A 24737-nucleotide genomic window follows, 5' to 3' on the forward strand; every position below is an offset into this window, starting at 1 on the left:
TCGAAGCGTCCTCGGAGTCGTCATATACGTCGACGACTCCCAAGCATCTACTGGATGCTTCGGTACCCTGGCAACCCTTGCGGGCGCCCCAGGTCTTGACAGAGGTGGAAACATGACTCACCAATGCTCGCCCGACTTCGCAGGGCGGCTGGCAACGATTGCCTTGTCTCGCCAGTCGATCCAGGTCTCGTGCTTCTCAAGCCAGGGCATGCCCAGGATCATATCGTAGGGATCCCTATCGAGAGGCGTAAACTGTTCTGGGCTGTCAAACTCTTCAAACTTGACGGCCATATCCACTGGCCGTTAGACGTTGGGGACAGTGACGACCCTCCCGTCGGCCAGTCGCACTGACACCGTCCCGTTGCCTTTGCTTTCTCTCAAAGCATCGTACAACTTGTTGCGATTACGAGCTACCGTCTGGCGGTGTGCGAAGTTCTTTGACGCCCCAGAATCGATCAAGATTCTAAAGGGGTGATCCTATCCCCGTACACATCCGTGTTCTACGAGCAACCCGCCGCTGCTCTTCACCGATTCGAGAGTGCGAAGACTCTCAAGGGCTAAGTTCCCGTGGTACGCGCCACCCGCGCACCCTTCACGAAGCCTTAGCTCTTCCCCAGTAGGGCGCCCCGCCCCTACTGGTTTCCGGTGCACAGCTGAGCCCAGGATGTGAAACATCCAGGGGATGTCGCCTCCCGCGTGTACACTCAACTCTTAGCACTACCGCTAAGGTTGGAGAGTGCAAAAGCAACACGAGGTTGCTCGGTCGAGATCAGAGCTGCATCCATCGCGAGCTCTACCCCTCGGACCTAGAAGTGTAGGTTCTCACCTTCCTTCCCTTCATGCGGCTTAACCTTCAGCCGTATTGGCTTCGGGTGTGGCGGATTTGTTTCCGCCGCCGGAGCCTGCAGGTTCTCCCGCACATGCGTGATGAGCCCCTGCTCGTAAGCGTCAAACACATTGACGCGCTCGAGCTGCTCGGCCGGTGTTGACACCACCAGGCTCTGCAGGGCCTCCATCCCGAAGATGCCTGTCATCTTCCGAACCGACTCGAACTGTGAGTCGTTCAGATGGGAGAAGTCGTCCCTATCCGTGGCAACGAACTTTAAAGAGGTTCAGGTAGTCTACCCGCGTTGGCATGGATTGACCAGCATGTGCTACCAAGTGTGACGTGGTCACACAGCACCTTGCGCTAGAGGAAGCTGGCTTCCGAGAGTATACAAACTCTCAGTGAACGGCAGCTCACAGGTCTTTTTTTTACCTAAAGGGAACGGGGTGACCAATATAAGGTAGGTTGCAAACTGAGTATATTTATAGGTAGACTGAGGTTGAGGTAAATATACAAACTATAAGTCACCTATAGAAATGCAATGTCATCAGCCAGTGGTTGGCCTCGGACGACCTTGGTACCTTGTACCAAAATCCCGAAGTATGACGTGTCATACTTCTGAAGTGTGACGTGTCACACTTCATGCAACTAGGAGTGCACTCAGAGTTACGTACCCCTTTACACCCTGAGCCCCAGTGTCAGAAGTAAGTACTCTACCCAAAAGTCACACACCAACTCGACTAAGTACGGTCACAGGATTGTCAAACAAATACCTGCTGCATATAGCATTCTTCAGTATGTTTCCTTATCTAACACTGTAAAAAAACGCTCAGTCACATACCTAGCACATACGGATCTAGCCCACTGGGTCTACCATAAGCAGGCTAAAATTGGTTTCCGTGTCTGGCATTTTTAGTATATCGGTGCCAAATCGTACAAGTATCAAATACTTCGTATTAACTAAGACAAAAATATTAAAATATCAGCCAAAACGGGAGATCAAGAAATGTGGTTTTTGGTCATCTAACACGCCATATTAAGTGATAGAACACCACATATGGGAGTTGATTTACCTGCTTTTTTTCAAAAGTATCGAAACCTTAATTGTTGATCATACTTTGTAATACTAATTGTTGATCAAACAATGATTGTATGGTCAACTATTAGCTATTTAAGTTTCGATATTTTTCAAACTCTTTTTATGTTGAAAGTTTCAACTTGAAACTACGGTGTAGATCGCATCTAAGTGAATTTTTCCAGGCATGGAAATTGTGGGTAGAACTCACAATACTCTACAAGCCGTGTTAGTAGCCAGCCATTTAGTATCAGGTGCTGAATTTATGGAATGCATTATAACGTTCTACTTCAAGAAGTACTAATCTACTTTCTCAGGCTTTTCTTCTTCTCAGAAAATTTTACCGGGTTTGAGGCGTTCACTTTTCTGGCAGCTTTCCTCTTTGAGGAGTTAGCTGACAGTGCTACGTTATTCTTCTCTTTTATTTGGGGCTGAGCCCGACTCGCCAACCGAGAAATCGCCGGAGATACTGCCACTATCGCTGCTTGTTTCTGCATTTGTAACCGTCGAAGTCGCGCTCGCCGCATACGCTCCGCCACCGACTGATCTACATCGGTAGTTTCACTATCATCGCTTGAAAGTGATGAGCACGAGCTGATCGAATACTGCGGTACATCTGTAAGCCCTCCTCGTGCCCTTTGCAATAGTCGAGGAGGAAGCTGAGCATACGCGGGAGCCTGTTCCAATCTCTTAGATATTCGTTCCTGAAGAAGTCGAATGTCTTCATGAACCTTGCTAGTGTGTCTATCGATCAGGACTTCTTCCGCTATAGCGGTTGCTTCTGTTGGATAATCGAGCCCATCAGATCTAGTATGTCCACCAACCGGACGTACGAGACCTGGAGATTGCTTAGAATATTTGAGCATCGCTACGGAGCGAGATCTGCCAGTAGGTGCCGTCCCACGCTGAGCTTGCTCCAAATGGGTATCCTGTGGCTTAGTGCCTGGCTGTGCTTCATGGTGTCCTCTGCACTGTGCCACCATACGATGGTCTCTTCTACCGCAGTCTTCTTGGTTACTATGTAGATTATCGCACTGCTCGTGTCCAAGACGTGGGTCAAATAGATTCGACTGAGAGGTTGACTCCGCATTGTTAATGCGGTGAGTCATGTTTAAAATCAGCTGATTCTTCTCTTGCAGTAGTCGACTCAGCTCTGCATTCTTCACTTGCTCTTCCTTCCGTTTCTCTTCGATGTTTGTACATTCAGTCCGCAAGCGTTCGTTTTCACGTTCGTGTGCTTGTTCGTGTTCGTTCATGGCTTCACATGTACTAGCAATCCGCTTTTCATACTCCTGGAGACGATTCGCTGTATCATCTCGCTCGGTTTCTCGTTCCTTCAAGTGACCTCGAAGTTCAGCTATCTCTCGTTCAAGCTCCTTCTGCTTTTCAACCGTGACCGTCATCTCATCGTCATGCACTTGAGCTGTATTCTCTGAAGCAGCACGTAGATCCTCGTTGACTTTTTCCACTCCAGCCACTTTAGCCTTCTCAGCTTCAAGTTCTCTCTTCAACTCGATCATTCGAACTTGTTGCACTTGGTTCTCCTGAGCAAGAGATCGATATTTGACGTTAGCATTCTCTCGCTTTTCTTCTTCATCACACAGAGCGTCTTCCCACATCCGTCGCTCCTGTTCAATAGCAGTTCTTGCCTTTTTTAGCTCAATCTCAAGAGAAGCGTTTCTCTTTTCACAAAGACGTAAACTCTGCTCCAAGTCTACAACTTGCTGGTTATCACCCTTGGAGCGCTCGTGAAAAATTTCAACTTGGTCGGACAGAGACACAGCAGTGTCCTTCGCAGCCTGGAGATGAGCCTCCAGATCGTGCTTTTCGTGAACAGCACTGTCGTAAATCTGTCGTAACATTTTCAATTGCTGGTGTAACTGAACCACGTAAAGACTTTTCCATTGTCGCCAAACAGCATTGAGAACCCCCTGCTTCCGTTGAAGTGACAGGAGTTGGGCGTGCTGCTTGCAGCGCTTCTTACTTGAGCTGTATCCTCTCCAACTTCGTGAAATTCGTCGGAGAAGTGACCATTGCCGCCGCTTTTCGGCATGTGCTAGCATCCTTGCTCGTGCCTTTTGCACTCTCACTAATCGAATACCAGCTCGAAAAGTGTCAAAATGACGCTGGAGTGTCCCGTACTTGTTGGTCTTGGCTCTCTGCAAGTTGGTATGTGCTCGCTCTTTCCATACACACCACGAAATGCGTAACAACTTAATGAAATAATGTTTTAGAGCTTTCGTAGAATCTTGCGTATACTTCCGCTTGGCCATCGAGAAATATTTCCAATGCATCCACAACTTCCGAAGACGCCTACGATTCACATAGCGCTTGGCCAAATTCAAAGACCGTCTCGACGTTGCTTGCTCAGATGCGGTAACATGCCACGCACAAAAGAAATCTTTAACCAAAGCAAGTTTCTCTCGATGAGCAGCGTAATTTTTACTTAGAACTCGCCGACGCCAATCCACCCAACGTCTCCAAATTCGCCGACGTAGCCTGAGTTTACACAGCCTGTCAATCTCGATCAACTTGCACCACTCACGGAAGTACAGACGTGTCTGTCTGCATTGTTTTCGGTACTCAAACTGCGCTGCCCGTTCTTGAAGAGGCCTAGCAACGGAATACAGGAACAGCTTCCATTTCCAAAATACCGTTTGTTTATTGATACGTCGAGAATCCTGCCAGCGTAAATCTTGCACTTTCCTGACCGTTCGTTTGTATCTGGTTGTACGTTTCCATTCACGGAAACACGCACGGTGAAGGTTGTGTATCATACGATCTCGCTGTTGGTCCAGTAATTCTCTTTCGTGCTTTATTAAAGCAGCGCCGCTAGCCCATGCGCGAAAAATACTATCGAGAAACCGAGTTTCACGCATCATCTCATTGCGCCTTGCGATCACACTCACTCTCGTAATATTGGCCCATTCGGAGAAATGAATTCTTCGTATTCGAAGTTGCTGCTTCCTCAAACAGACTCGTAGTTCTTGTTGCATCCAGATTTTACGTCTCCATTGCCAGAAATGATTGTGTTGGACGATAAAGCAACGCTTCCTTCGAACATGTCTGATCTGTTGAGACCAATTGTAGAATCGGATCCAGCGGATGAAGAACCGCTTGAGGATCTTCGGTGTGGCAACAGCCATCGTACGTTGAGCCATCTCTTCTTTAAGCGCCTCACGCTCATGAAGCTGTTGAGCCAGTGTCCGTTGATAAGAAGACAATTTCCGCTGAACACTGGACAGATTGTTCCGGAGATCTAGCTCTCGTTGTTCCGACTGCATTAACGCTCGGATATACTTCTCTTCTCGTTGCTCGAGCTCGTGCATCCGGCCCTCACTGAGCGATATCACTGGTTTTATCTGCTCAGGAATGCGTGGAGGTTCCGGTGCTTGGGCTGGTAGAACGTGCTTTAATGGTTGAGCTGTAGCTAGTGGATTGGGTGGGCTCTTCGTGATAGGGATATAGGGTTCTTCGTGACCACGACGTGCTCGACGAGGTGACGAAGAAGCGTGGCTGATAGCACTAATGCTAGTCATATCTAGGTCTTCCCGTGTGAAAGCAGATGATACACGGCGTTGACTATAGTTGAACTCGCTTGTAACTTCGGTATCACCGTGACCTCTACTCATCTCGTGGCCACCATTGTTGAAGCAAGTTGAAGACTGTTGTCGCTCACCAAGATGCCTATGAAATGAAGAACGCTGTTTCTCGATGAGTCCCGGGGGTAAGGGAGCATTGTCTTGCCGTTCCATGGAGTACACTCGTTGAACTTGTGGTATTCTGCTCGGTAGAGAAGCTCGCGATGCTTTCTGAGGTAAACAAGGTGCTGAGTCTCGTAATCTGAAACCTTGAATCGCCTCACCGAGAGATTTATTCGCGAAATCTCCACTGCGAAGATTCGCCTTGCGATCTCGGGGGTTGGACGCCGAAGTTTCTCGGTTGTGCGAATAGTGACTAGCTTCTGCTTCGCTCACTTTCGTTGGCTGGTGTTGTCTTGGATGTCTCGTAAAGGCTGGTGGTGGAGGCAGAAATCTCGGATATGCGGTTTCTACTCCCTTTTCCGAAGTATCGGGGTCCTGCTGCTGCGGTGGAAGTTGATGCTGACTAGATCGTGCATCACTATCGAGAGAATTCCGCCTTTCACGAAGATGTGATCCCATCTGAGCGTGCGCTTGATGTTGGTTTTGATGAGGCGGCGGCTTCATTTCCAGCTCATCAGCGTTTCGTTCCGTACGTCGACCGCCAGCCATTTTACTCCGCTGCCTTGGATCCATTGAGAGGAGTTCTTTCAGGTATTCTACCATCTCTTTGCGGTTCTTTTCGCAGATCGCAAGCAGATTGGCAATCGTATTTTGCTGTAATGCGATCACATTGGCGTAGGCGTCTTCCCATGACGCACAATGCTGCTTTATGTCGTTCGAAAGACCACCTTTGCGCTGTGCTCGTGGGGAGGACCCGTTCGCTAGCTTAAGCAAATACTCCGTCGCTTTCACTTTCGGATTTTTAGCTAGTTTTGCATGTGTGCGGACAATAATCGTAAGCATTTGCACCTTCAGCGCTTCCTGCTCCTCTTCAGATAGTGCATCTTCGTACTTCCACAGTCGCAAGAACAGTGACACATTACAAGCGACGTCGTTCGGACTTGGTACGCGATCAAACCTCCCAGCAGCAACTCCTGCCATCACGCGTCCATAAAACGCCTTGTGCAACGAAATCAATTGCGCGATCCGTTGCAGCTTTTGAATACCGAAATGGTTCTGCGAGACCATTCCTCTTAAAGCGTTGTCTTGTGCTGCTACATGAGGCGCTGCATCTCGTTCTTTCTTGGTGATATCGCTATTATCCAAGACCTGCAGCTTGTCAAGCATTGCGATAATCCGCAGTCTGTAGTTCGGCTGGTCACAGAGCGGATTTCCCATCAAATTGAGATTCCGGAGTTGTGCGAGATCATTCAGTATTGCCACCTCCTTCTCGGACGCGATCAAATTCCCACCCACGGACAGCAATCGCACAGCTGAAAACTGCTCGATGCCTTCGAGCGATCGCAAGCTGTTCTGGCTTAGGTACAGTGCTGTGACGGACGCACTCACGGTTGGTGGCACCCGACCCAGCACGTGAAGGCCCTTACCCACCGCATTCAGTCTTGCACCGTCGCACATCCGCATGCCATGCTGCTTAAAGGCATCCCCTAGTGTCTTCTGCGACTGGAATGGGTTCGTTTTACCTCTGAAAGCCGCATCGTGTTTGGGTTTACAGGGCGTTGGGCGTTTGCCCGGTTTCTTGGCGAAAGATCTGTCAGATATTTTAGACTTAGGAGGGTGCCGCAATGCAAATTGTCGAGTGTAGCTGGATATAATAGGTGGGTCGGCCATCTTGCTCTATCTAGATAGCCGTAAGTGGTCCTGGAAGCAACGCAGCATGCAGGAAGGGCACCTGTGACTTGTGCGCACCAAGGGGCGTCATGGTAACGGAATACAAGAAACAAAGGGCTCAGACTCAGATGTTTGCCATTCGTGTAGACCACATCACGAACAGAATAGAATCGAGTACGGCATTCGCTTATGTACGAGACTATTTTTGACGCTAAAAAAGGACTAAAATGAGGGTCTCCGACGGTGTTCGCTAACTTCATTCCTCACTCCAGTTCTCGATTGGCATCCCACGAGCGACAAGCGCAACTCTCTCTCTACTCTCTCAAGTGACCCACAGCAACAGCAGCATGGCTCGTCGTCTCACTAAAGTGCGTATCTACTGTGTAATAGCCGCCAGTGAATCTTCCACCACTAATGTCGATCTGCCTGCAGGAACTCGCTGAATTTGAAAAGAGCTCCCCCGACTGGTGCACGGTCAGCGCAGTAGACGACGATCTTATGCACTGGAACGCAATGCTTGCAGGCCCCGTACGCTATAGTATCTGCAGCCAGTTTTGTGTAAAGTTTGTTGGGCTCATTCGTGGCCCTGTGCAGGAGAATACACCCTACTCTGGTGGCGTCTTCAACTTGGACCTGCAGTTCCCTAGCGAGTATCCGTTCAAGGCGCCCAAGGTGCGCTTCCTCACACGAGTCTACCACCCCAACGTTAAGTCACAGTCGGGTGAGATCTGCGCCGACGTCATCAACGAGGTGCGTCCGGTACAGATTCCTTGAGTGCGAAATGATACGTTATCTGATCTTAGTGTTGTTTTGCTGCAGAACTGGGGCCCGACACTGAATGTACTGCACTGCCTCACAGCCATCAAGCAGATCTTGGAGCAGCCAGACATGGACAACCCGCTGGAGCCTGAAATCGCGAAGCAAATGCATGAAAACAAGGCCGATTTTGAGAAGACAGCGGAGGACTGGACGAAGCAGTACGCGTCCTAACTCGATAAGTACTGTAGAGCATCGCAGGTCACAATTTACCCTAAATCAGGTGATTTTTTAAAGCATTTTTTTACTTTATATCGTCAAAATTGTTTCAATACCCCTGGGGATGAAGACGTCACACGTCTTCCTCGTTTTGGGAGCGCTGCTAGCGACACCTACAGCGGCTTTTGGGCGACGCCAGCCCATTGACAATGAGCCAGGTCCCCCTGCTGTGCTTTGGTATGCTCCTTTCCTCAGTGGCGGCGGCTATTGTAGTGAAGCGCACTCGTACGTGGTAGCCGTTGATGCCGCCTTGGGGAAAGGAAGTGTATCGTCCTCAACCTCAAGCGGTGGTCATGGTGAACCGGAGACTGCACAAAATACCGGGATTAATTCACCATTAGAGAGACCCTTTGAGCTGCTTATCACACAGCATGGAGACTCGCTTAACCCGTCATTTATCCGAGATCTGCCTAAGGACATGAAGGCCAAGCTGGAGCAGCATTGGATCGAGGAGAGGGACTTTTACTGGCGTTTGAAGTATAGAAAAACTGCTCTGGCAATTTGTCACTCGGAGCCAGGAGCGTGGGAGCCTGCGCACTACATAACGTCCCGTTGTCCTCCAGAGGGTGCACTCTACAAGGTTGGACGCACCATGTTCGAGACAGACCGAGTACCCAAGGGTTGGCCCGACCGAATGAATAAGATGGATGAGATCTGGGTACCTACCAAGTTTCAGGAAAAGATTTTCGTGGATGGAGGAGTAAGACCCGAAGCGGTGAAAGTCGTCCCGGAGGTGGTGGACGTGGACTTCTTTGACCCTGAAAAGGTGGACCAAGTGTACGATCTGGCTAGCGAGACGGCGTTTGACCTGACAGAAAAGACGACTGTGTACTTGTCCATTTTCAAGTGGGAAGAGAGGAAGGCTTGGAGAGTGCTGCTGAAGGCATACTTCCAGGCGTTCACGGCGAGTGATGACGTTGTTCTCGTGTTACTGACGAATGGATACCACACGACGTCGTCGTCGGCCGATGACTTTATGAATGTCATTGAGGAGTTTGCTTTAGAAGCAGTCGGCAAGAAACTACTGGAGTTGCCCCATATTCACGTGCTGCCACCGCATATCCCCCAAGAGGACATGCCGGCTTTGTACAAGGCTGCCAATGCGTTCGTTCTTCCGTCACGTGGTGAAGGTTGGGGCCGACCGCATGTCGAGGCCATGGCGATGGAACGTCCTGTGATCGCTACCTTCTGGAGTGGCACCACTGAGTACATGACAGAGGAAAACTCGTACCCGCTCAACATTGACGGCCTCATCGAGGTAAGCACAGTGAGACTGGTAACAGGTCTCCTTGGCAATGCCGATTGTCATTTTTTCTTACCCATATTTTTTTTTGTTTAAACAGATAAAAGAAGGCGCGTTTAAAGGTCACATGTGGGCTGATCCTTCCGTGAAGCACCTGAAGGAGCTGCTACTTCGGATCAAGGAGCATCCAAAGGTAAGACGCACGAAGAAGTGTTACTTTTTGTCGATCTGAAGTCCTTGATCTCAACGAATGCCTCTCTTTCGCAGGAAGCGGTTGCTAAGGGCAAGCAAGCTCGCAAAGACATGGTGGACAAATATTCCCCGGAAATCATCGGAGAGATCGTCCTCGGACACATTTCTCGAATTTTGGAGCATGTCACGGCACAGGACGAAGCTGCCGCTGCTCATGAAGAGCTATAGATTGATCTTTCGTGGCTTTATCAGACCAATAAATCAAATCATGGCTGTATGATAATGTTGTTCTACTGCTCAGCTGCACAGTCGTCAACGTAGTCCTCTTGTGTCAGCCAAGTTCGATGCAGCCAGAGACCTTTTGTCGGCGCAGACGGTCCAGGCTGGACTTCACCAGCGAGAACCTGCTGCATTCGGGACGCAGGTTGTGTACCCTCGCCTATCGGCCGTAATGTTCCGATGATTCGCCGTACCATGTGCCGCAAGAAGCCATTGGCAACAAGCTCAATGCACACAAAGTGTACTGGCGCTCCTTCGTTTGCTGGCTCGACCTTCCGCTTCTTGTGCTCACCAGTGGCTACAGCTTTAGTATCAACCACGGTACTGTTGCCTGGTTCGCGATACATGTCAGCAGCGTCAATAATTTCGCCACTACCAGAAACTGGGGGGTCCAGAGAGAAGTTCACATTGCTATCGTTCATATGCATACATGTACGCACGACATCAGTTAGCTGCCTGAGTGGCACGTGAACAACGAGAAAAAGCGGGTATACCGTCGAGCAACCACCTTCGCCGACATGACTGTCCGTAATGTTGTCATATCCTCGAACTTTGGCTTTTGTAGTCCCTGCGAGAACGGTCTGAAATCATGCGTCCCCTCCAGAAACCTGGTTCGACATAACCTGTCAGTCTCACTCTGATACCAGAAAGCTGTATCAAGGCTGAACCAACAACTCACTTCAACGCATCACGAATCCGCTGAATATCAAGCCTTCTTCCCAGGAACCACGAGTACTTGCCGAGCTCTAGATCTGGTCGATGTCCTTGTTGCAGGTAGTAAATGTACTTCTTGTAGCGCGATCGAATTCGCGACGGACCCGTCGTTGGTACCGTCACACCAAGCACCGCCACTCGACCAATGTCCAACCTACAATAGCACCTCTCATCAGTCGTGATCTTTGTTTTGCATTGCCTCAATCTACGCTATACTTACTTGGTATTGACACGGTCCTTCAGTTCGTCCATAGTCATAGGCAGCTCCGAATCGAGGCGGATGAAGCCGAATTGCTACAAATACGCATTGCGCGTATCCCCTTTAGTTCAAGCGTTGATCCAATACCCCGACAATCACCCCTTCTCTTTTCCAAATCCACATACATAGAGTGCGTGGGTGCCTGCATCCGTCCGACTGACTCCGGTGACGTTGACGCGCTTAGAGGTCCCCAAAGTCTCCGTTACGGCAGCTTCCACCACTTCCTGCACACTGTCGTGACCAGAGCTGCTTTTGGTCTCCTGCTGCTGTCGTTGCCATCCCACAAAGCCCGTCCCGTAATACGCAATGTGCAGGCAGTAGCGCCAGCTCGTGGGCGTTGCGGCGGACAAGTCAGACTTGTCCGGCGATTCCATGGTCCAAGTCTGAACACCAGTGATACACAAAATAAAAGTTTACTTTATTAAAAAAATCAGAGTTGGTCGGTCTAGTAGAACCCTCGATCGGCGGAATGGCCATCTGCGAGCATGTGAGCTATCACCCCGTTGCCATGACGCACCGCCAAGTCCAATGCGGTGGCGCCTTCCTGTCGATTTGACAAAACACAGTTACATGTATCCATTTAGTCTTGGCTAGCTGAAGTCAAAAGTGACCTTACCGAGTTGGTGTAGGTCTTGTCGGCTCCGTGTCGTAGCAGGATCCGTGCAATGTTGTCGTGGCCGAAGAAAGCAGCTTCGTGTAGTGCACTGAAGCCGTCGGACTGGTATCAGAAAACCCCTCATTAGTGGTGGCATTATTGCAGTAGGTGTGGATAAGTGTTGGCGGCTGACATCTCTCTGGTTAACGTCAGCTCCTCTCTCCAGCAAGAACACCACGCAGTCATCACAACCCTTTTTCACTGCAGCTTGGAGTGCTGCGTATCCTTCTTTCTGCACGATATGGGCGTTAAAAGCAACAACTGCACGATACTGCGGTTTAACCCACGTCGGTATCGTTGATTCGAGCGCCTTGTTCAAGCAGTGCCGCTAGCTCTTTCACGTCCCCATTCCCTGCCGCAGCTACCCATCGATGTCATCATGAAAATAGTGTTTCAGTCTTTGCTATTTGGATGCATACAAAGTAACCTGTAAAGAGCTCCTCGATCTTCACGAAGCTCATGGTCGATACTTCCGATTGTAAAGACAGAGACGCCTGTTTCATTTCGGGAAAAGGCGTCAGCTAAAAAGATCGTCACCATGAGCGTGATCGACCCCGTTTTCTTTGACAAGAAGTTTAACGTGTCGCGCTACATGCTGCGGTATGTGGTCGGCGCCGCAACGGACGAGCTTCGCGACCAGCAGCTCCAGAAGGTGCGAAAGTTTCGTGCCATGGCCGACAACCAAATCGACGGCGTTATCGACCAAAGTTTCGTCAACTTCAACACAAGTCTCGCTCGCTTCACAACCATCGCGAACCAGCTACAAGGTTCGCCACCTCTTCTCGATATAACTCTACCGCAGCCGCAGTCCGTGAGTGTTCTTGTGTCATTTTTCCCTTTAGAAACGCGGAACAAAGTACAGGAAATTCGTAAACGAGCTGCTGATGGACGGACGATTCTAGGCTCCAAGACTAAAAACTTACGCGAGTTGCTGCTCCAGAAGTACGAGGCTAAAAAGGTGATCGACATTATCAATGACATCGAGTGCATTGAGGCTGCACCGGCGAAGATTGACGCACTTTTGACCCAACGGAAGTTCCTCGAGGCAGTTGACGAGTTCGCAAGCGCATTGGATTTGGTCTTTAGCGAGCAACTCGTGGCCTTCCACGCCACCACAGGATTACGCAACGACCTGATGGAGTGCAAACAAACCATCGAAGATCGACTAGTTCAGGAGCTTCAGAGAGCTGTATACCTTAAAGGAGCGTTTGCCAACATCGCATCACGGACCAATCAGTACTCACTAGCAGCGATTGAGAGCGAGCTCAACAGTGACGTCAATCTCGACCAGGAATTCGACAACCTTATGCTGGTCATGCGCAAAGCTGATACTGCGGACCAACACCGAAAGAGCAGATTGAACAGTGTCGCTGTCGCTCCATTGCCCACTAACAACGTGTTGCGAACTGCTGTCAGCGCCGTTAAAAAGTGAGTTTAATACTTGCGTTGAGGGGTTACAGCTGCTGACATCACGTTCTTGTCGCCAGACTGCATCGCGAGCGAGAAACTATCGGTACGATCAAGAGTTCCATCGAGCATGAGCTGGATGATGTAGTGGCAAAGCTGTCTCGCCTCTGCCGAGGCATCTTCAACAGTAGCAGTAGTACGTCCTTTGCTAACGCGTTCACTGAGGCTACGTTCGGCTTGCATGACAACTCAAACGACTTTGGCACGTTCTTGCGTCTGCTCTTCACCGTGTTGCGTCGCGTTGCTCAGCGCCACTACCTCGTCTCCATTTACTTCGAAGCGGACGGGGATAATTGGGACTACGGCATGTTCGAGGTCATTACCAAGATTGCCGGTGTACTCGAGGTGACGTGGATCATCAATGCGTCGCAAACATGTTCTAAGCTCACAACTTGCTATTTATAGACGGTGATAAGCGAATATCTCGACGGAGCTTCCTCGCCACAACCAGCGACGCGTGGTCCGTCGTCGCTGTCCTCTTCTGACAGCGAGGCACTGTTCAAATTGAGTCGTAACAAGCCAGCAGCCACGAATCCGTCGGGCGAGGACAACCAAATCGGTTCACCGACAGCAAAACGCAGTCGACTTGTGTGTGAACCGAGCGTCTTCCACTTGCCTGAGGTATACGAGGAGCTGCAGCGCATCGGAAAAGATCTCCAGCTTCTCTTCCGTGCCAGTTCTCGATCAGGTGTGAGCTCGCCGACCTCTTCGTTGTCCGGATTTGCAGGTTTCCTCAACACCTTCATCACACAGAAGTGGGTCCCTAAGGTCAAAGCAAAGGCTCAGCATTTCCTTGCTGTCAAGGCACGAGGCCAGACGACAGTATGCCGCCTCCCCATTCCTTCCGACACCAGCTACCAACCACCCAGCATCGACAGTTTGCTGCACGTGATCGAAAACCTTCGCGAAATGATGCTCAAAATGCCGACACACGCGTCCGACCTCGCCAGCGTCCTCGAAGCTTCTGTTTTGAGCTGGCTGGAAGAATGCGCGGCCATCGTGCGCGATATTCGCGAGCAGACGCTCAACCACCAGCAATTGCAGACTAAAAACGTCACCTACGCCGACCTGGCAGCCATTTTCCACGAGTACGAAGGGTATCAACGCGCTAAGCAAGACAGTCCGATCCCTTTTCGTAACTCGAAGGTGCAGCCAGCACGATCGACGAGTATCGGAACAGGTTCCAGTCGAGTAAGTGCCGAAGAAATGATTGCCGCAAGAGAATTGGAGCTTGAATGCGACCTCTACGATCCAGATGCCTGGATGCAAGGCCCCGATGGGCTACTCATGGACAACGCGCGAATTGGAATGCTCGGTTACGCCAACAGCGCGTGTGATCTCATTGCAGTGTACCTTCAACGTGTAGCAGGAGGTTCCGAAGGGTCTAACAATGCTCCAGTTACCTCGCCAGCACTAACCATGGCGCTACAAGCTGCGAGCTGGCAGTGCAGCGCTCTAGCTGACGAATGTCTTCTCTTCCTGCGTCGTGAGGTGCGTCTGCATTGTTGCTATTACCTCACGCAGCTCGTCTCGCTGCGATTTGACATGGAAGAAGGCCTGCCGACAATGGCCCAGGACAGCGTACTGACGCTCAACTTGGACCTGTCATCGATCGAGAACGCACTGCAGCCATATCTGGCCAGCGACAAGATGACGCTTGTGTTTAATGGAGTCGATGCGCTGCTATCCCGCCTACTGATCGGTGACCTCGCGCAGATGACAGGCTGCGCATTTACTCGTGGAGGTGTCCAGCAGATGCTGCTCAACATTGGAGCTCTTCGTCAAGGGCTCACAGGCACTCTATACTCGTATCCTCGTAACGGTACGTCGTTGTCTTCTTCGGCATCAATGGCTTCGTCGTGTTCGTCGGCTTCTCGTTTGGAGCACGCCAAGCGGTACTATCAGCTGCTCAATTTGTCCGAGACACAACTTGAGATGTTTCTCTTGGCAAACCGCGGCGCATACACACACGACGCTTTTCGAGCGCTCTGGCGCGTTAACGCTCCCCATCGTCCACTCGCGAAGGGCAGCGTCAATAAACTCGACAGTCTTCTACGGTAATACGTCGTGTAAGGCTGCAAGCAGGAGCGAACAGCTTCTAAGCTTCTAATCCAATATTAAAACGCAAAACTCGCTTACGACGTGAAGTCCAGAATTGTTTTATGAACTCCTCTCATCTATAATCGTTGAAAGTACGAATCCGCGTCTTGAACATCCGCGTGCGAGGCAGGAAGGTTAGTATTTGACGGAAACAGTGCTCTACTAGCACTACTCGACGGTCGTGGCGCTCGCGTGGACGTAGCCGCAGCGGCAGTGGCTGGGTTAAATGCTTCGCGGCTGTTGAGAAAATCTGGTAAGGGCGGAAGTGAGCGATGGGCTGGTGGTAACACGATCGGTGTACGCGGTGGCTGCTGTTGCTGCTGAACAATTGGAAGTATTGCTAGCGGTTTGTTGGGCAGCGGCAAGCTGACAGACGGCATGATTGGCGTGGGTTGGGGAGGCCTAGTAGCCGCCGCTGCCACAGCACTAGCAACCGTTGGTAAGCCCGGGGTCATGGTACTTCCTGGTCCTGGCATCGAGAACAACGGCGGTGGCGGGGTTGCTAACAGCAACGATGACGTCGCGGGCCTCGCGACCTGCTGCAAATGAGGCAGCGACGGGATACGTTCGTGCTGGAAGGTCCTTACCCTCTCAATAGGCGGCGGTGGAGGCAGCGTAATCTGTACACCGCCACCGAACGGCAACCTGTTCTGCATCTCTCTCTGTCTCTGCTGCTCCTGATGCTGCCGCAGCGTCGGCAGCTCCGGCGCCAGTCTCAAATGCGGCAGTCGATCTCTGTCGGCCACCAGCGGCTGCAGCAATTGCAAGTGAGCCGGCAGCAAGTCCGCATCTTCCTCCACCTGCTGTCTCTTGAGCTGTCGTCGACGGTGTCGGATGCGCGAACGTTCGCGTGCCCGTAGCTCTTCACGCGCAATGTCGTCTAGATTATGACGACGCTCACGCTGCCGCTCGCGCTGTTTCTGGCGAATATCCGCCTTGGCTCGATCGCTGAGATTCTGACGTCGAACTTGCTGTCGCTGCCGGTTCTGCGCACGTAGGCGGTCGCGTGTCGCGTCGTCCAACAGCGACCTACGTTTACGCTGTCGGCGCAAGTTCTCCTGCCGCTGGAGATCCGCTACAGGGTCGGAAGCACTGGTCAATGACCGGAAATGACGGTACTTCGCTGCTCGCCGGCTGGCCAGTCGCCGCCGCCGCTGCTCAGGTGATTCACGGGGAGGTGTTGCATACTGCCTGCATATGCTCGGCGGCGTGTCCATTTAGAAATGTGCTAGTTTCTAACGTTATGAGTACGAAAGATACAAAAAAGGACGATAGGTAAGATTCTTCTACCGACCTATACGTAGTACTTTTAATACCGGTAGTACTTCGAAGTACTTCGTACGTAGTTCAGTAGTTTGTGCGCACTTGACAAGGCGAAAGCGATTTTGAGCACCTCTTTCACTTGTTCACACGTTAGATTTCTTTTATGCAGCACGCTGCATGCGACTAAACAGAGGTTAGTTAGTGGAGCATTTTAAAGTTGGAGCCGATGCCATTCTCCACCCTCATGCACCAACTCGCTCGTCGGCCAGTACTTGGGTTCGAGCTTGAGTGTGCTGAGACGGTCCTTGCCACTGAGGTCCGTGTATTTGATGCGCACCGAGTCACTGCCTGATTTTGCAGTAACGACGCTCAAGAAATCGTCGATGCTTGTAATCTTGATACCGTCAATTTCCTTGATGCGACTAGTGGGCGGCGGGCCATACCGAGCAGCCGGGGATCCCGAGTACCGACAGGACACGTATATGCCATCCTCCAACGAGATGCTGCGTTGCGCAGACACAGAAAGCGGTGGCGCCTGTAGTAAGAGACCTTGCCAGAAAACGATGCGGTTAATCTCCGTGCGCTCCATGAAAAGGGTCTTCACGTCTAGTTGCATCTCGCGTCCATCCCGCACAATAGTGAGCTGCACCTCCGGCTTCTGCGTACAGCGCTCTACCTCGCGGAAACTCGTCACGATCTTGCCGTCCACAGCGACCAAGATATCGCCGTTCTTGAGCACATCTTGGGCCTCTGTGCCACCCCATCGTCGTGCAACACTCAAGATAGTTCGGCGATCCGGCGCGTCCTTCTCCAGAATCTCGGCTAGAGCTTGGCCGAGACCAAGCTCTCGAGCCTTAGCCAAACTTAAGTGTTCGAAGTCAACGCCCAGGTCGTAGATTTTGGGTGTCACTCCACGCATGAGAGGTGCTGCGCTTTCCATGATCAGATCCATCGGAATACCACGGTTAAATTGACTTTCCACTTTGGAGCTACGACGCTGCTGCTGGAATGAGAAAGAGGCCCAGAACGCACTCACTTCGCCCTCGTCGCTGCAAATAACGCCGCCTTCGGTGCCAACAACGTCCTGCAGAGAAACCATTTCGAGATTATGCTCCTGGTACCGCGGTGGGTTGGGCATGGGCAATCCAATCCACTTCACACCAGATACGATGGTCTCGCGAGACACAAGATCGGAATGGCCACTACGACCCACACTGCTCATGAGACCAACAAGCCACACAGGATCGGATGGCACCAGCGGTTTAGAAGCCACCTGACAGCTTTCAATGGGCGTGGACCCAATGAGCTTCGGATCGTACTGCACAATGGCGAAGTTATGCACCGGATGGACAAATACCACTTGAGCCGGAACCATGATGGTGCTGGCGAAAGTCACCATGGCATCGCCCATTGAGTCGGTCACTGTGTTGCGGTCTACAACCACTAGCCCTTTCGCCGCATCGATCACAAGCCCTGTGCCTCGGTAATTCGACGTCGATAAACTGTTCACGCTAAATGGTCTGTCGAAGTCCACCGTAACTAGCGACCGCGCAAGCTTGTTTTCCACTGGGTTCTTGCCCGGTAAGGTAGTCGTTGAACCGATCGGCTCCTCTTCGGCTGAGGTCTTGCTCTTTTCAGCATCATGTGCAGAACCGTCTTCGCTGGGAGGACTAAAGTGTTCGCAATGCCATGTTCCCAGCTTGTCGTCTCGTACATACTCGCAGAACGGGAACCACCTGCGGTCCACATGCACAACCTCGACTTTTTCAGACTTATCGGTCAACTTCGAAAACTTGACCACGATGCGATCGCGGTCCTTGCACTGCTTCAGATAGTTCTTGAGTGTCTCGAGATCAGGTGTCTTGGTGCCATTTACAGAGTGAATGATGGAGCCGCGACCAATACGAGAACGTTGAAGGAAATAGCCCGGGTCTGCAACGTACGGAGCTCCAGGGCTCATCGCGTGGTTTCGAGCTTGCTGGTACGACAACGGGTTGATGACAGCACCACCAATTTCGATGAAGCGCGACGGAGTAACGAAATGCAAGTCCTGTACCTGCACCTTGTGCGTTATCAGTTCCCCTGAGCGTTCGATTTGAATCTCAACCTACGGGAAAAACGCGGGGAATGAGTCAGCGTGGTAAAGCAACTTAGACAGAAATAAAATATCTACCTCCTCGCCAACATTGTCGTCGAGTATGGCCTCCAATGGCACAAACCGCGTGATCAATTCGCCGTTGACGCGTACCAGTACATCACCAGGCTGCAGTTTGTTGCTCGACGGGCCTCCGGGAATCGTTTCAGCTACTGTCAGCATTCCTGTCTCGAGTGGGAAGGAGGTGCGAACGAGCCCTTCTGTGGCGGGATTAACACCGAGCCGGCGCACCTCGTCGAAGGGTTTGTAGTGGAAAAGCGCTTGAATAGTACCGCGAGAGACCTCCCTACCTTCTCGAATTAAATCGAATGCTCGCTTAACTCGATCGAGGGGCAGATAAAAGGAAGCTGATGTGCCAATCTTGCCGCCGGCATTAAGAGCAATGGCGTCACCATCATGGTTGAGCACAGGGGAGCCGGATGAACCGCCGGTAGTTCCTGACGACGCCTGGTAGTAGAACGTGTTGAAGTCATTGTAGCTGTTGTACCCGTAGTTAGGTGCATCGCGATCCAGACGCGCCAGTGTACCGCTAGCAATTGCGAGCTTTTCAGCAGCATCATTACCCACGACGCGGATGTCCGTCCCAACGGTAGCCTTTTCCGGCTCCAAACGCAAAGAAGGCACCGACATGTGCTTAACATCCTGCTTATCAGGTGTAAGCTCACTTAGCAGAAAAACAAGAGGAAAGTGAGCAGACACAACGTACCGCCGGGTTGAACTGGAAAAAGCCAAAGTCGTGAACCGGATCTCGGTAAATCGGGATCACCCGCACTTCCTCATTATTCTGAAAACAGCCTCGGCATCCTGCACAAGCGCGCAAACCCCAAGAATTATCATAAAGTCAGCAACCTAAAGCAAAATCGCCATCCAAAACTTCTTTAACCACCGTACAATGGGTCCAGGTCCCACGACGTGGCGGTTCGTCAAAATGATTCCCTTTTCCGCGTCCACCACAAAACCCGTCGCGGATCCGTTGCCCGGCGACTCCGTGTCAAAAAACTACAAAAGCCAATCACGTAATCTCCCTGTCAATAATTGTTGACGTCACCTCGACAACGTTCTCCATCCTCCTACCTTGGGCGAGTTGAGCTTCAAGCTCACAATGGCCGGCACAACGCGCTCGAGCGTGGACTTCCAGTCCTGCTTGTTCTGGTTAGCCTCCGCTGCCACCAGCTCCGCGGCGAGGCGGTCACTCAGCTTGCGTTGACGCTCGATCTCCTGCTCGCGCTGCTGCTTCTCCTGTTCGCTCTGGCGCCCCGTCGACACAAACAGGTAGCCAACGCCAGCCGCGGCGAGCGCCGCAGCCGCCATCTGCGCATTCTGCGTCGCTATATAACGCAAAATATCTCAATATCTTAAAGCCCTCGAATGTGAGATCAGGCCACGTACTTGGAGCTGATGAGGAGGAGGTGGAGAAGGGTCGCGTCAGTCCCAAGGGAAGCGTCTGCAGCGCTTGCGGACGCCGATACAGCTTCTGCGCACCCCCAGCAGCGGCCCGAGTCCGAGGCAGCGGCGCCAGTGAGCGCCGCGCCGCCGTCGCACCTGCCTTCCACATGGTCGACTAGGGGATGGCAAATCAAAGAGTGAATGTCGAGTTCAACTGGTCCTGGTCTTGGTACCCTTTATTTGACCCAATCTCTCATAAATGCCCAATTACTTTATCGAAGGCGATATTATTCGGCCCAGGACGACCATGTCGGCGACCATGCTCAAGAAGATGCTGCTGGACGCGGCGGCGGCGCTCAAGGCCGAACGCTTCCAGGAGGCACAGGATGCTGGTCGTCGAGTGACGCAGTTTGACCCTAACAACTTCCAGGCCTTCATGTGCGTAGGACTGGCTAGCTTCCAGCTGCAGGAGGTGCGTCGTCCCGCATTTGCCAGCGTATCAAATGCTGATATTACATTTGTCGTTGCTGAAGTGGGAAGACTGCGAGGAGGCGTATCGTCGCGCTGCAGATCTCAAGCCGGACATGCCTGCGCCGTGGAAGGTTTAGAGGACAGATTTAAAATTGTTATTGGTGGCAGGAACTGAGCTTACAATGGCTTGCAGTATCTTGTGGACCTGTTTGAGGCGAAGAAGGACGCCAAGAGCAAATTGGAGCCGCTTCAGAAACTTGTGGACCTAAATTTGAGGTGCTGCAACTAGGAGAGACGGGATGTGGGATCTTTTAGCTGATGTTTTGCGGTGCTCTGGCGGCTAACAGAGGCAAGAAGTTGAAGAAATGCCAGAAATGGGTCGTAGAGCTGGCAGCAACAGCAATGGAGTTGAAAATGCTCCCCAAGGTTTGTTGTTTGCGCCAGTTAAGCACTCTACGCAAATGTCTTCCACCATGTGTTTTTAAACTCCATAATTTCTGCCTTTTGATTTGTCCCGGAGCAGGCCTTCGACTCTGGTACTCCACTTGTGGGGGAGCAATCTGGAGATTCGGGTCAGCTCTCCTTGGAGAAGACCCCAAACGACGAACTACCAACTGCACTGACAATCTGGTTGGATTTGGTGGATCTGCTACAGGTAAGGTAGTATTTTGCCCAGCAAGGCAACGACCTATGCTGAAGTATGGTTGTGACGTGTGGTACAGCGTCCTGGCTTCAGTCTATCAGAATGCTCTGGCAGCTACTCCATGGCAGACATCTCGAGTCACTTCTTTACTGCTGCTTCTCGTACCGACTGGACAACCCAGAACAAAGAAATCGACGCACTTCGACCTCGAATGGACGTCGCGATTGCATTCTTCATGCGCTTCCACCTGGATTTCTTGAAAACTTCAAAAAAGAAGCCTGCTCTTCTGAAAACGCTGGATGCGTTGGCCATGTCGATCGTGGAGTGGTTTCCCGAATCCAAGATCCCAGCGGAATTCTTACTTCTCCGCTCTGAAGACCAGGACACTCGTAAGTTTTTAGTGTTGTTGCTTTCGTTGCTGCTATGGCACTAAGCACAACTGTAAATGCCAGCAATTGGGCTGGAAAAGGCCAAGAAGATTGCTGTTCGACTGTCTGCGAGTCACCCGAAGAGTCCTATGGCTCTTGTGTTCCGAGCGATCGAGTGTTTGCACGTGGGGGACAACAGCCAGGTGAGTGCTGAATACGCTTCACTGTCTGGTATTACGATGTTGACGATTGCAAGCGTTCTCTGTCTGAATCAGGCTCGAGAAAATTTTGTTGAAGCACTCGCAGGTTACTCCTCTTCATCCTTTCAAGAGTGCGCTCTTTGCATTCGCGTTCAAATCGAACTGGCGTCGATTGCGCTGGCTGCTCGCGACGTTGATGGCTGTCTGAATCGTTTAGCATTGGCAAGAAAGGTAGTGGCTGACAAGTCAACGATGCTTGGGTCAGAAGGCCCAACTCCTGCTCTGTAAGTTGTGCTACGTGCGCTGTATTAAACTTCGTTGCCTAACATGTATCTGCACGATACAGATATTCGGAAGTTAAGGTGCAATTCATGACAGCAACCGCACGTGAATATTCTGCTGATATAGATAAAGCTCTGGAGCACTACCGCAGGGTCATGGAAAACGACGATATTATCTTCACGGCTAGGGCAGCAGTTGCAGCAGCGGAGCTTTTGGCAGGAAAGACAAGAGCGGAGGAGGCCCTCGACATCATCGACTGTGTCTCGTCGTCTGACGTGGAGGATGAGCAAATGAGTGCTGTTGTACTCTGCACGCGCGGGTGGCTGCAGTTCCAGCTTGGTGATCTCCAGCAGGCTCAAGCATTGCTAGAGACAAATGCGAGCAAGATCTCCTCCTCTGATGCTTCTGCTAGAGGTCGAGCACTCAAGCGATTGGCAATTGTATACTGGCATCTTGGAGGCTCTCACCAAACTGCCAAGACGGGATGTTTTGGCCATCTACTGCAAGCAGCCAAGTTGACGCCATCTGACGCAGAGATCTTTTCCTGGTTGGGAAAATGGTACCTGGAAGTCGCAAAGGATGTTCTGCGTGCTGAAAAGTGCTTCTTGAAGGCGCTATCGCTGTCTCTCACCGACAAGCTAGCAGGTATGGCTCTGAGCGACCTGTACGATCAGCAGGGGAAGTACGAAACAAACGTCAAATTGTGGGAGCGTGTGACAGAGGATCAAGAGACTGCCCCCACCTGGGCACTTCTGCGACTGGCGCAGCATCTAGTAGAGAAAAACGACGAGACAGCAGTGGGGAAAATGCATCTGGTCCTGCGCAATGACCCTATGAATGCTCGTTACTGGGTTATTCTGGCGCATGTTTACCAAAACTTCGACAAGCAAGTGTCCGCGCAGAGATCATATCTGAAGGCTATTGAGCTGGGTGAAGAAAGTTGGTGCGTTCGCTGTGAGCTGGCTCGTATCGAAGGATTATTGCTGCTCTTTGATGATGCTCTGGAGCGTATCAACCCTGTTATTACCGGCGAGATGGCGGATAGTGAACCAGACGTTACGGTGGCTTCCATGGTTTACTCTGACTTGCTGTTCCAACAAGCTAAGTACTTGTGTGCCGAGGGGTTGTACGGCAATGCTGCTGCTAATCTGAAGGAGGCATCACGGATGATGAAGGGACTGCCGTCCACCTCTCCTCTTTCAGGGTCCGTGGAAGCGTGCAAGTTGATCGGTGATATTCATTGCTTTGCTTACTACTTGTCGCCGAACGATTTTTCAAGTGATGGGTCCAGCTGGGTAGAGTTTATCAGCGCGGGACGGAAGGCGTATGAGGCCGCCGTCCTACTTGCCGGCAAGAGCGTAAATGAGGCCCCTGGCGTTTCTGGCGCAATCGCTGCTGAAAGATACTACGATGTCGGTCTGAGTTACTGGTACGAAGCACAGGCTCTAAGCAGTGTGGGCAGTATTCCTAGTTCAGCTTTCTCAGGTGAGACAGGACTCGATGCAGACTCTTCTATCGTAGCACTGAAGGCGAAGGCGTCAATGAATTTCAAGCTGGCTCTTCAAGAGGGTCCTGCATGCTCGTTGGCCTGGAACGGGTTGGCTCTAGTGTCTGACAATCTGCTGGTGAAGCAATTTGCTTGGACACGATCCATTCAAACTGGCACTAGCAGCGACGCCACCTGGGCCAATCTGGGTATGTTCTACCTCACTCTGGCTGATACTGTGTCCTCAACGGCGTCCTTGGCACAAAAGTCGTTTCTCCAACTGCAGAGCATGAACCCAAGCAATCCGTCCATATGGAATGGGTATGCAATGTTGGCTCGACGACAAGCTAGCTCAACAGTTCAGCAGAAAAAAGCGATCGAAGCCTTCGACTGCGCGTTGGAGACCGGGTTGGATCTGGATGCTTTGCTTGGTTTGAGTATGGCATTACTTGATTTCGGAGTAAGTGTTGGTGAATCAGTCACTCAAGCCCCAGAGCACGGTAATGAGGTGGTGATGTTCTGTCTAAAAAAGTACCTGGAGCGGGATCCTTTCAACGGACGCGCTTGGCACGCCCTCGGTGTCGCTCAGCATCGACTTGGATTGTACACCGAGGCTTTGGCATCGTACACCCGCGCAGCTTCGTCAACGCAGGCTACTGATGGACTTGAATGGAACAGGTTGGTGACACAGCTTGGCGAGCTCTCCAGTACACCCCAGTGCACTACCACGGAAGAATTAGCACTCTTGCAGAAAATTGCCGCACAAATAGACTCATCGTCAAGTGAGACCTCAGCACTGCGGGTTATCGTGCAAGCGCAGCTACTATACCGCCAGTCGAAGGGAGGTGAGGCGTTGGATCAACTTCAGGCGCTGCTGGAGCAAGACGACTCCCAGTCCATCCAAAGTGAAGTGGTTGCTCTAGTGGGCCTCTCGATGGCGAGCTTGTCGATGGACGAGTTTACGCCTCAGGCCGCTGGTCTAGCTGAGGCATGTAAGAAACGTCTCCTTCTATCAATTGATGACGCGGAGTCACCTCTTACCACACGTGACTACCTGAACTTGCGTCTGGTTGAGCTTCATGAACGATGCGTGGGCGCCGAAGACGCCTATTTGACCCGCTTGCAGGCACTCTCACAAACTAGCGATGGCGCCAACTCTTGTACTCTGGGGATGCGACTGGCCCTTGCAACGATTGATTCTGAAAGCCTTCAGGTGTCAAGTTGCCTTACGGAATACTTGCGCTCAAGTGCCAGAAATGTGCC

At 51.4% G+C, this 24737-nt stretch overlaps 10 protein-coding genes across 10 annotated transcripts in view; 4 read left to right on the top strand and 6 right to left on the bottom strand.

The window, feature by feature from the left end:
* Positions 1-2206: 2206 nt before the first annotated feature.
* On the bottom strand, positions 2207-2428 carry PITG_22714 (uncharacterized protein; the record flags this gene model as incomplete). Its single annotated transcript, XM_002906233.1, has 1 exon — positions 2207-2428. The coding sequence occupies one exon, from the start codon at positions 2426-2428 to the stop codon at positions 2207-2209; it is 222 nt and encodes a 73-aa protein (XP_002906279.1).
* A 34-nt stretch (positions 2429-2462) lies between these two features.
* PITG_03198 (uncharacterized protein) lies at positions 2463-7063 on the bottom strand (the record flags this gene model as incomplete). The annotated part of the gene is made up of 5 exons (XM_002906234.1): positions 2463-2465; positions 2516-2682; positions 2887-5700; positions 5752-5814; positions 5860-7063. The coding sequence occupies 5 exons, from the start codon at positions 7061-7063 to the stop codon at positions 2463-2465; spliced, it is 4251 nt and encodes a 1416-aa protein (XP_002906280.1).
* A 711-nt stretch (positions 7064-7774) lies between these two features.
* PITG_03199 (ubiquitin-conjugating enzyme E2, putative) lies at positions 7775-8266 on the top strand (the record flags this gene model as incomplete). The annotated part of the gene is made up of 3 exons (XM_002906235.1): positions 7775-7804; positions 7871-8026; positions 8096-8266. 3 exons carry the CDS (start codon positions 7775-7777, stop codon positions 8264-8266), a joined length of 357 nt encoding a protein of 118 aa, XP_002906281.1.
* A 109-nt stretch (positions 8267-8375) lies between these two features.
* Positions 8376-9974, top strand: PITG_03200 (uncharacterized protein; the record flags this gene model as incomplete). The annotated part of the gene is made up of 4 exons (XM_002906236.1): positions 8376-8574; positions 8653-9569; positions 9655-9747; positions 9822-9974. The coding sequence occupies 4 exons, from the start codon at positions 8376-8378 to the stop codon at positions 9972-9974; spliced, it is 1362 nt and encodes a 453-aa protein (XP_002906282.1).
* A 62-nt stretch (positions 9975-10036) lies between these two features.
* On the bottom strand, positions 10037-11372 carry PITG_03201 (tRNA pseudouridine synthase A, putative; the record flags this gene model as incomplete). Its single annotated transcript, XM_002906237.1, has 6 exons — positions 10037-10275; positions 10351-10436; positions 10520-10633; positions 10705-10893; positions 10960-11033; positions 11124-11372. 6 exons carry the CDS (start codon positions 11370-11372, stop codon positions 10037-10039), a joined length of 951 nt encoding a protein of 316 aa, XP_002906283.1.
* Positions 11373-11443: 71 nt separating this feature from the next.
* Positions 11444-12114, bottom strand: PITG_03202 (uncharacterized protein; the record flags this gene model as incomplete). Its single annotated transcript, XM_002906238.1, has 5 exons — positions 11444-11542; positions 11615-11716; positions 11787-11885; positions 11941-12005; positions 12081-12114. The coding sequence occupies 5 exons, from the start codon at positions 12112-12114 to the stop codon at positions 11444-11446; spliced, it is 399 nt and encodes a 132-aa protein (XP_002906284.1).
* A 77-nt stretch (positions 12115-12191) lies between these two features.
* On the top strand, positions 12192-15181 carry PITG_03203 (exocyst complex component 4, putative; the record flags this gene model as incomplete). The annotated part of the gene is made up of 4 exons (XM_002906239.1): positions 12192-12420; positions 12496-13081; positions 13141-13465; positions 13613-15181. The coding sequence occupies 4 exons, from the start codon at positions 12192-12194 to the stop codon at positions 15179-15181; spliced, it is 2709 nt and encodes a 902-aa protein (XP_002906285.1).
* A 116-nt stretch (positions 15182-15297) lies between these two features.
* PITG_03204 (uncharacterized protein) lies at positions 15298-16437 on the bottom strand (the record flags this gene model as incomplete). The annotated part of the gene is made up of 2 exons (XM_002906240.1): positions 15298-15953; positions 16047-16437. The coding sequence occupies 2 exons, from the start codon at positions 16435-16437 to the stop codon at positions 15298-15300; spliced, it is 1047 nt and encodes a 348-aa protein (XP_002906286.1).
* Positions 16438-16694: 257 nt separating this feature from the next.
* PITG_03205 (pro-apoptotic serine protease, putative) lies at positions 16695-19949 on the bottom strand (the record flags this gene model as incomplete). Its single annotated transcript, XM_002906241.1, has 6 exons — positions 16695-18094; positions 18137-18590; positions 18657-19280; positions 19345-19422; positions 19530-19637; positions 19713-19949. 6 exons carry the CDS (start codon positions 19947-19949, stop codon positions 16695-16697), a joined length of 2901 nt encoding a protein of 966 aa, XP_002906287.1.
* Positions 19950-20355: 406 nt separating this feature from the next.
* Positions 20356-24737, top strand: part of PITG_03206 (uncharacterized protein) — a gene marked incomplete at both ends in the record, with an annotated part of 5319 nt that continues 937 nt past the window's right edge. The window contains 9 exons of the mRNA XM_002906242.1: positions 20356-20496; positions 20558-20626; positions 20689-20771; positions 20843-20921; positions 21019-21150; positions 21218-21527; positions 21591-21713; positions 21789-21990; positions 22053-24732. Of these exons, the coding sequence (XP_002906288.1) occupies positions 20356-20496; positions 20558-20626; positions 20689-20771; positions 20843-20921; positions 21019-21150; positions 21218-21527; positions 21591-21713; positions 21789-21990; positions 22053-24732 (3819 nt within the window). The remainder of the gene's footprint in view (positions 20497-20557; positions 20627-20688; positions 20772-20842; positions 20922-21018; positions 21151-21217; positions 21528-21590; positions 21714-21788; positions 21991-22052; positions 24733-24737) is intronic.

Source organism: Phytophthora infestans, genomic scaffold, assembly GCF_000142945.1.
Source record: "Phytophthora infestans T30-4 supercont1.4 genomic scaffold, whole genome shotgun sequence".
NCBI lineage: Eukaryota > Oomycota > Peronosporomycetes > Peronosporales > Peronosporaceae > Phytophthora > Phytophthora infestans.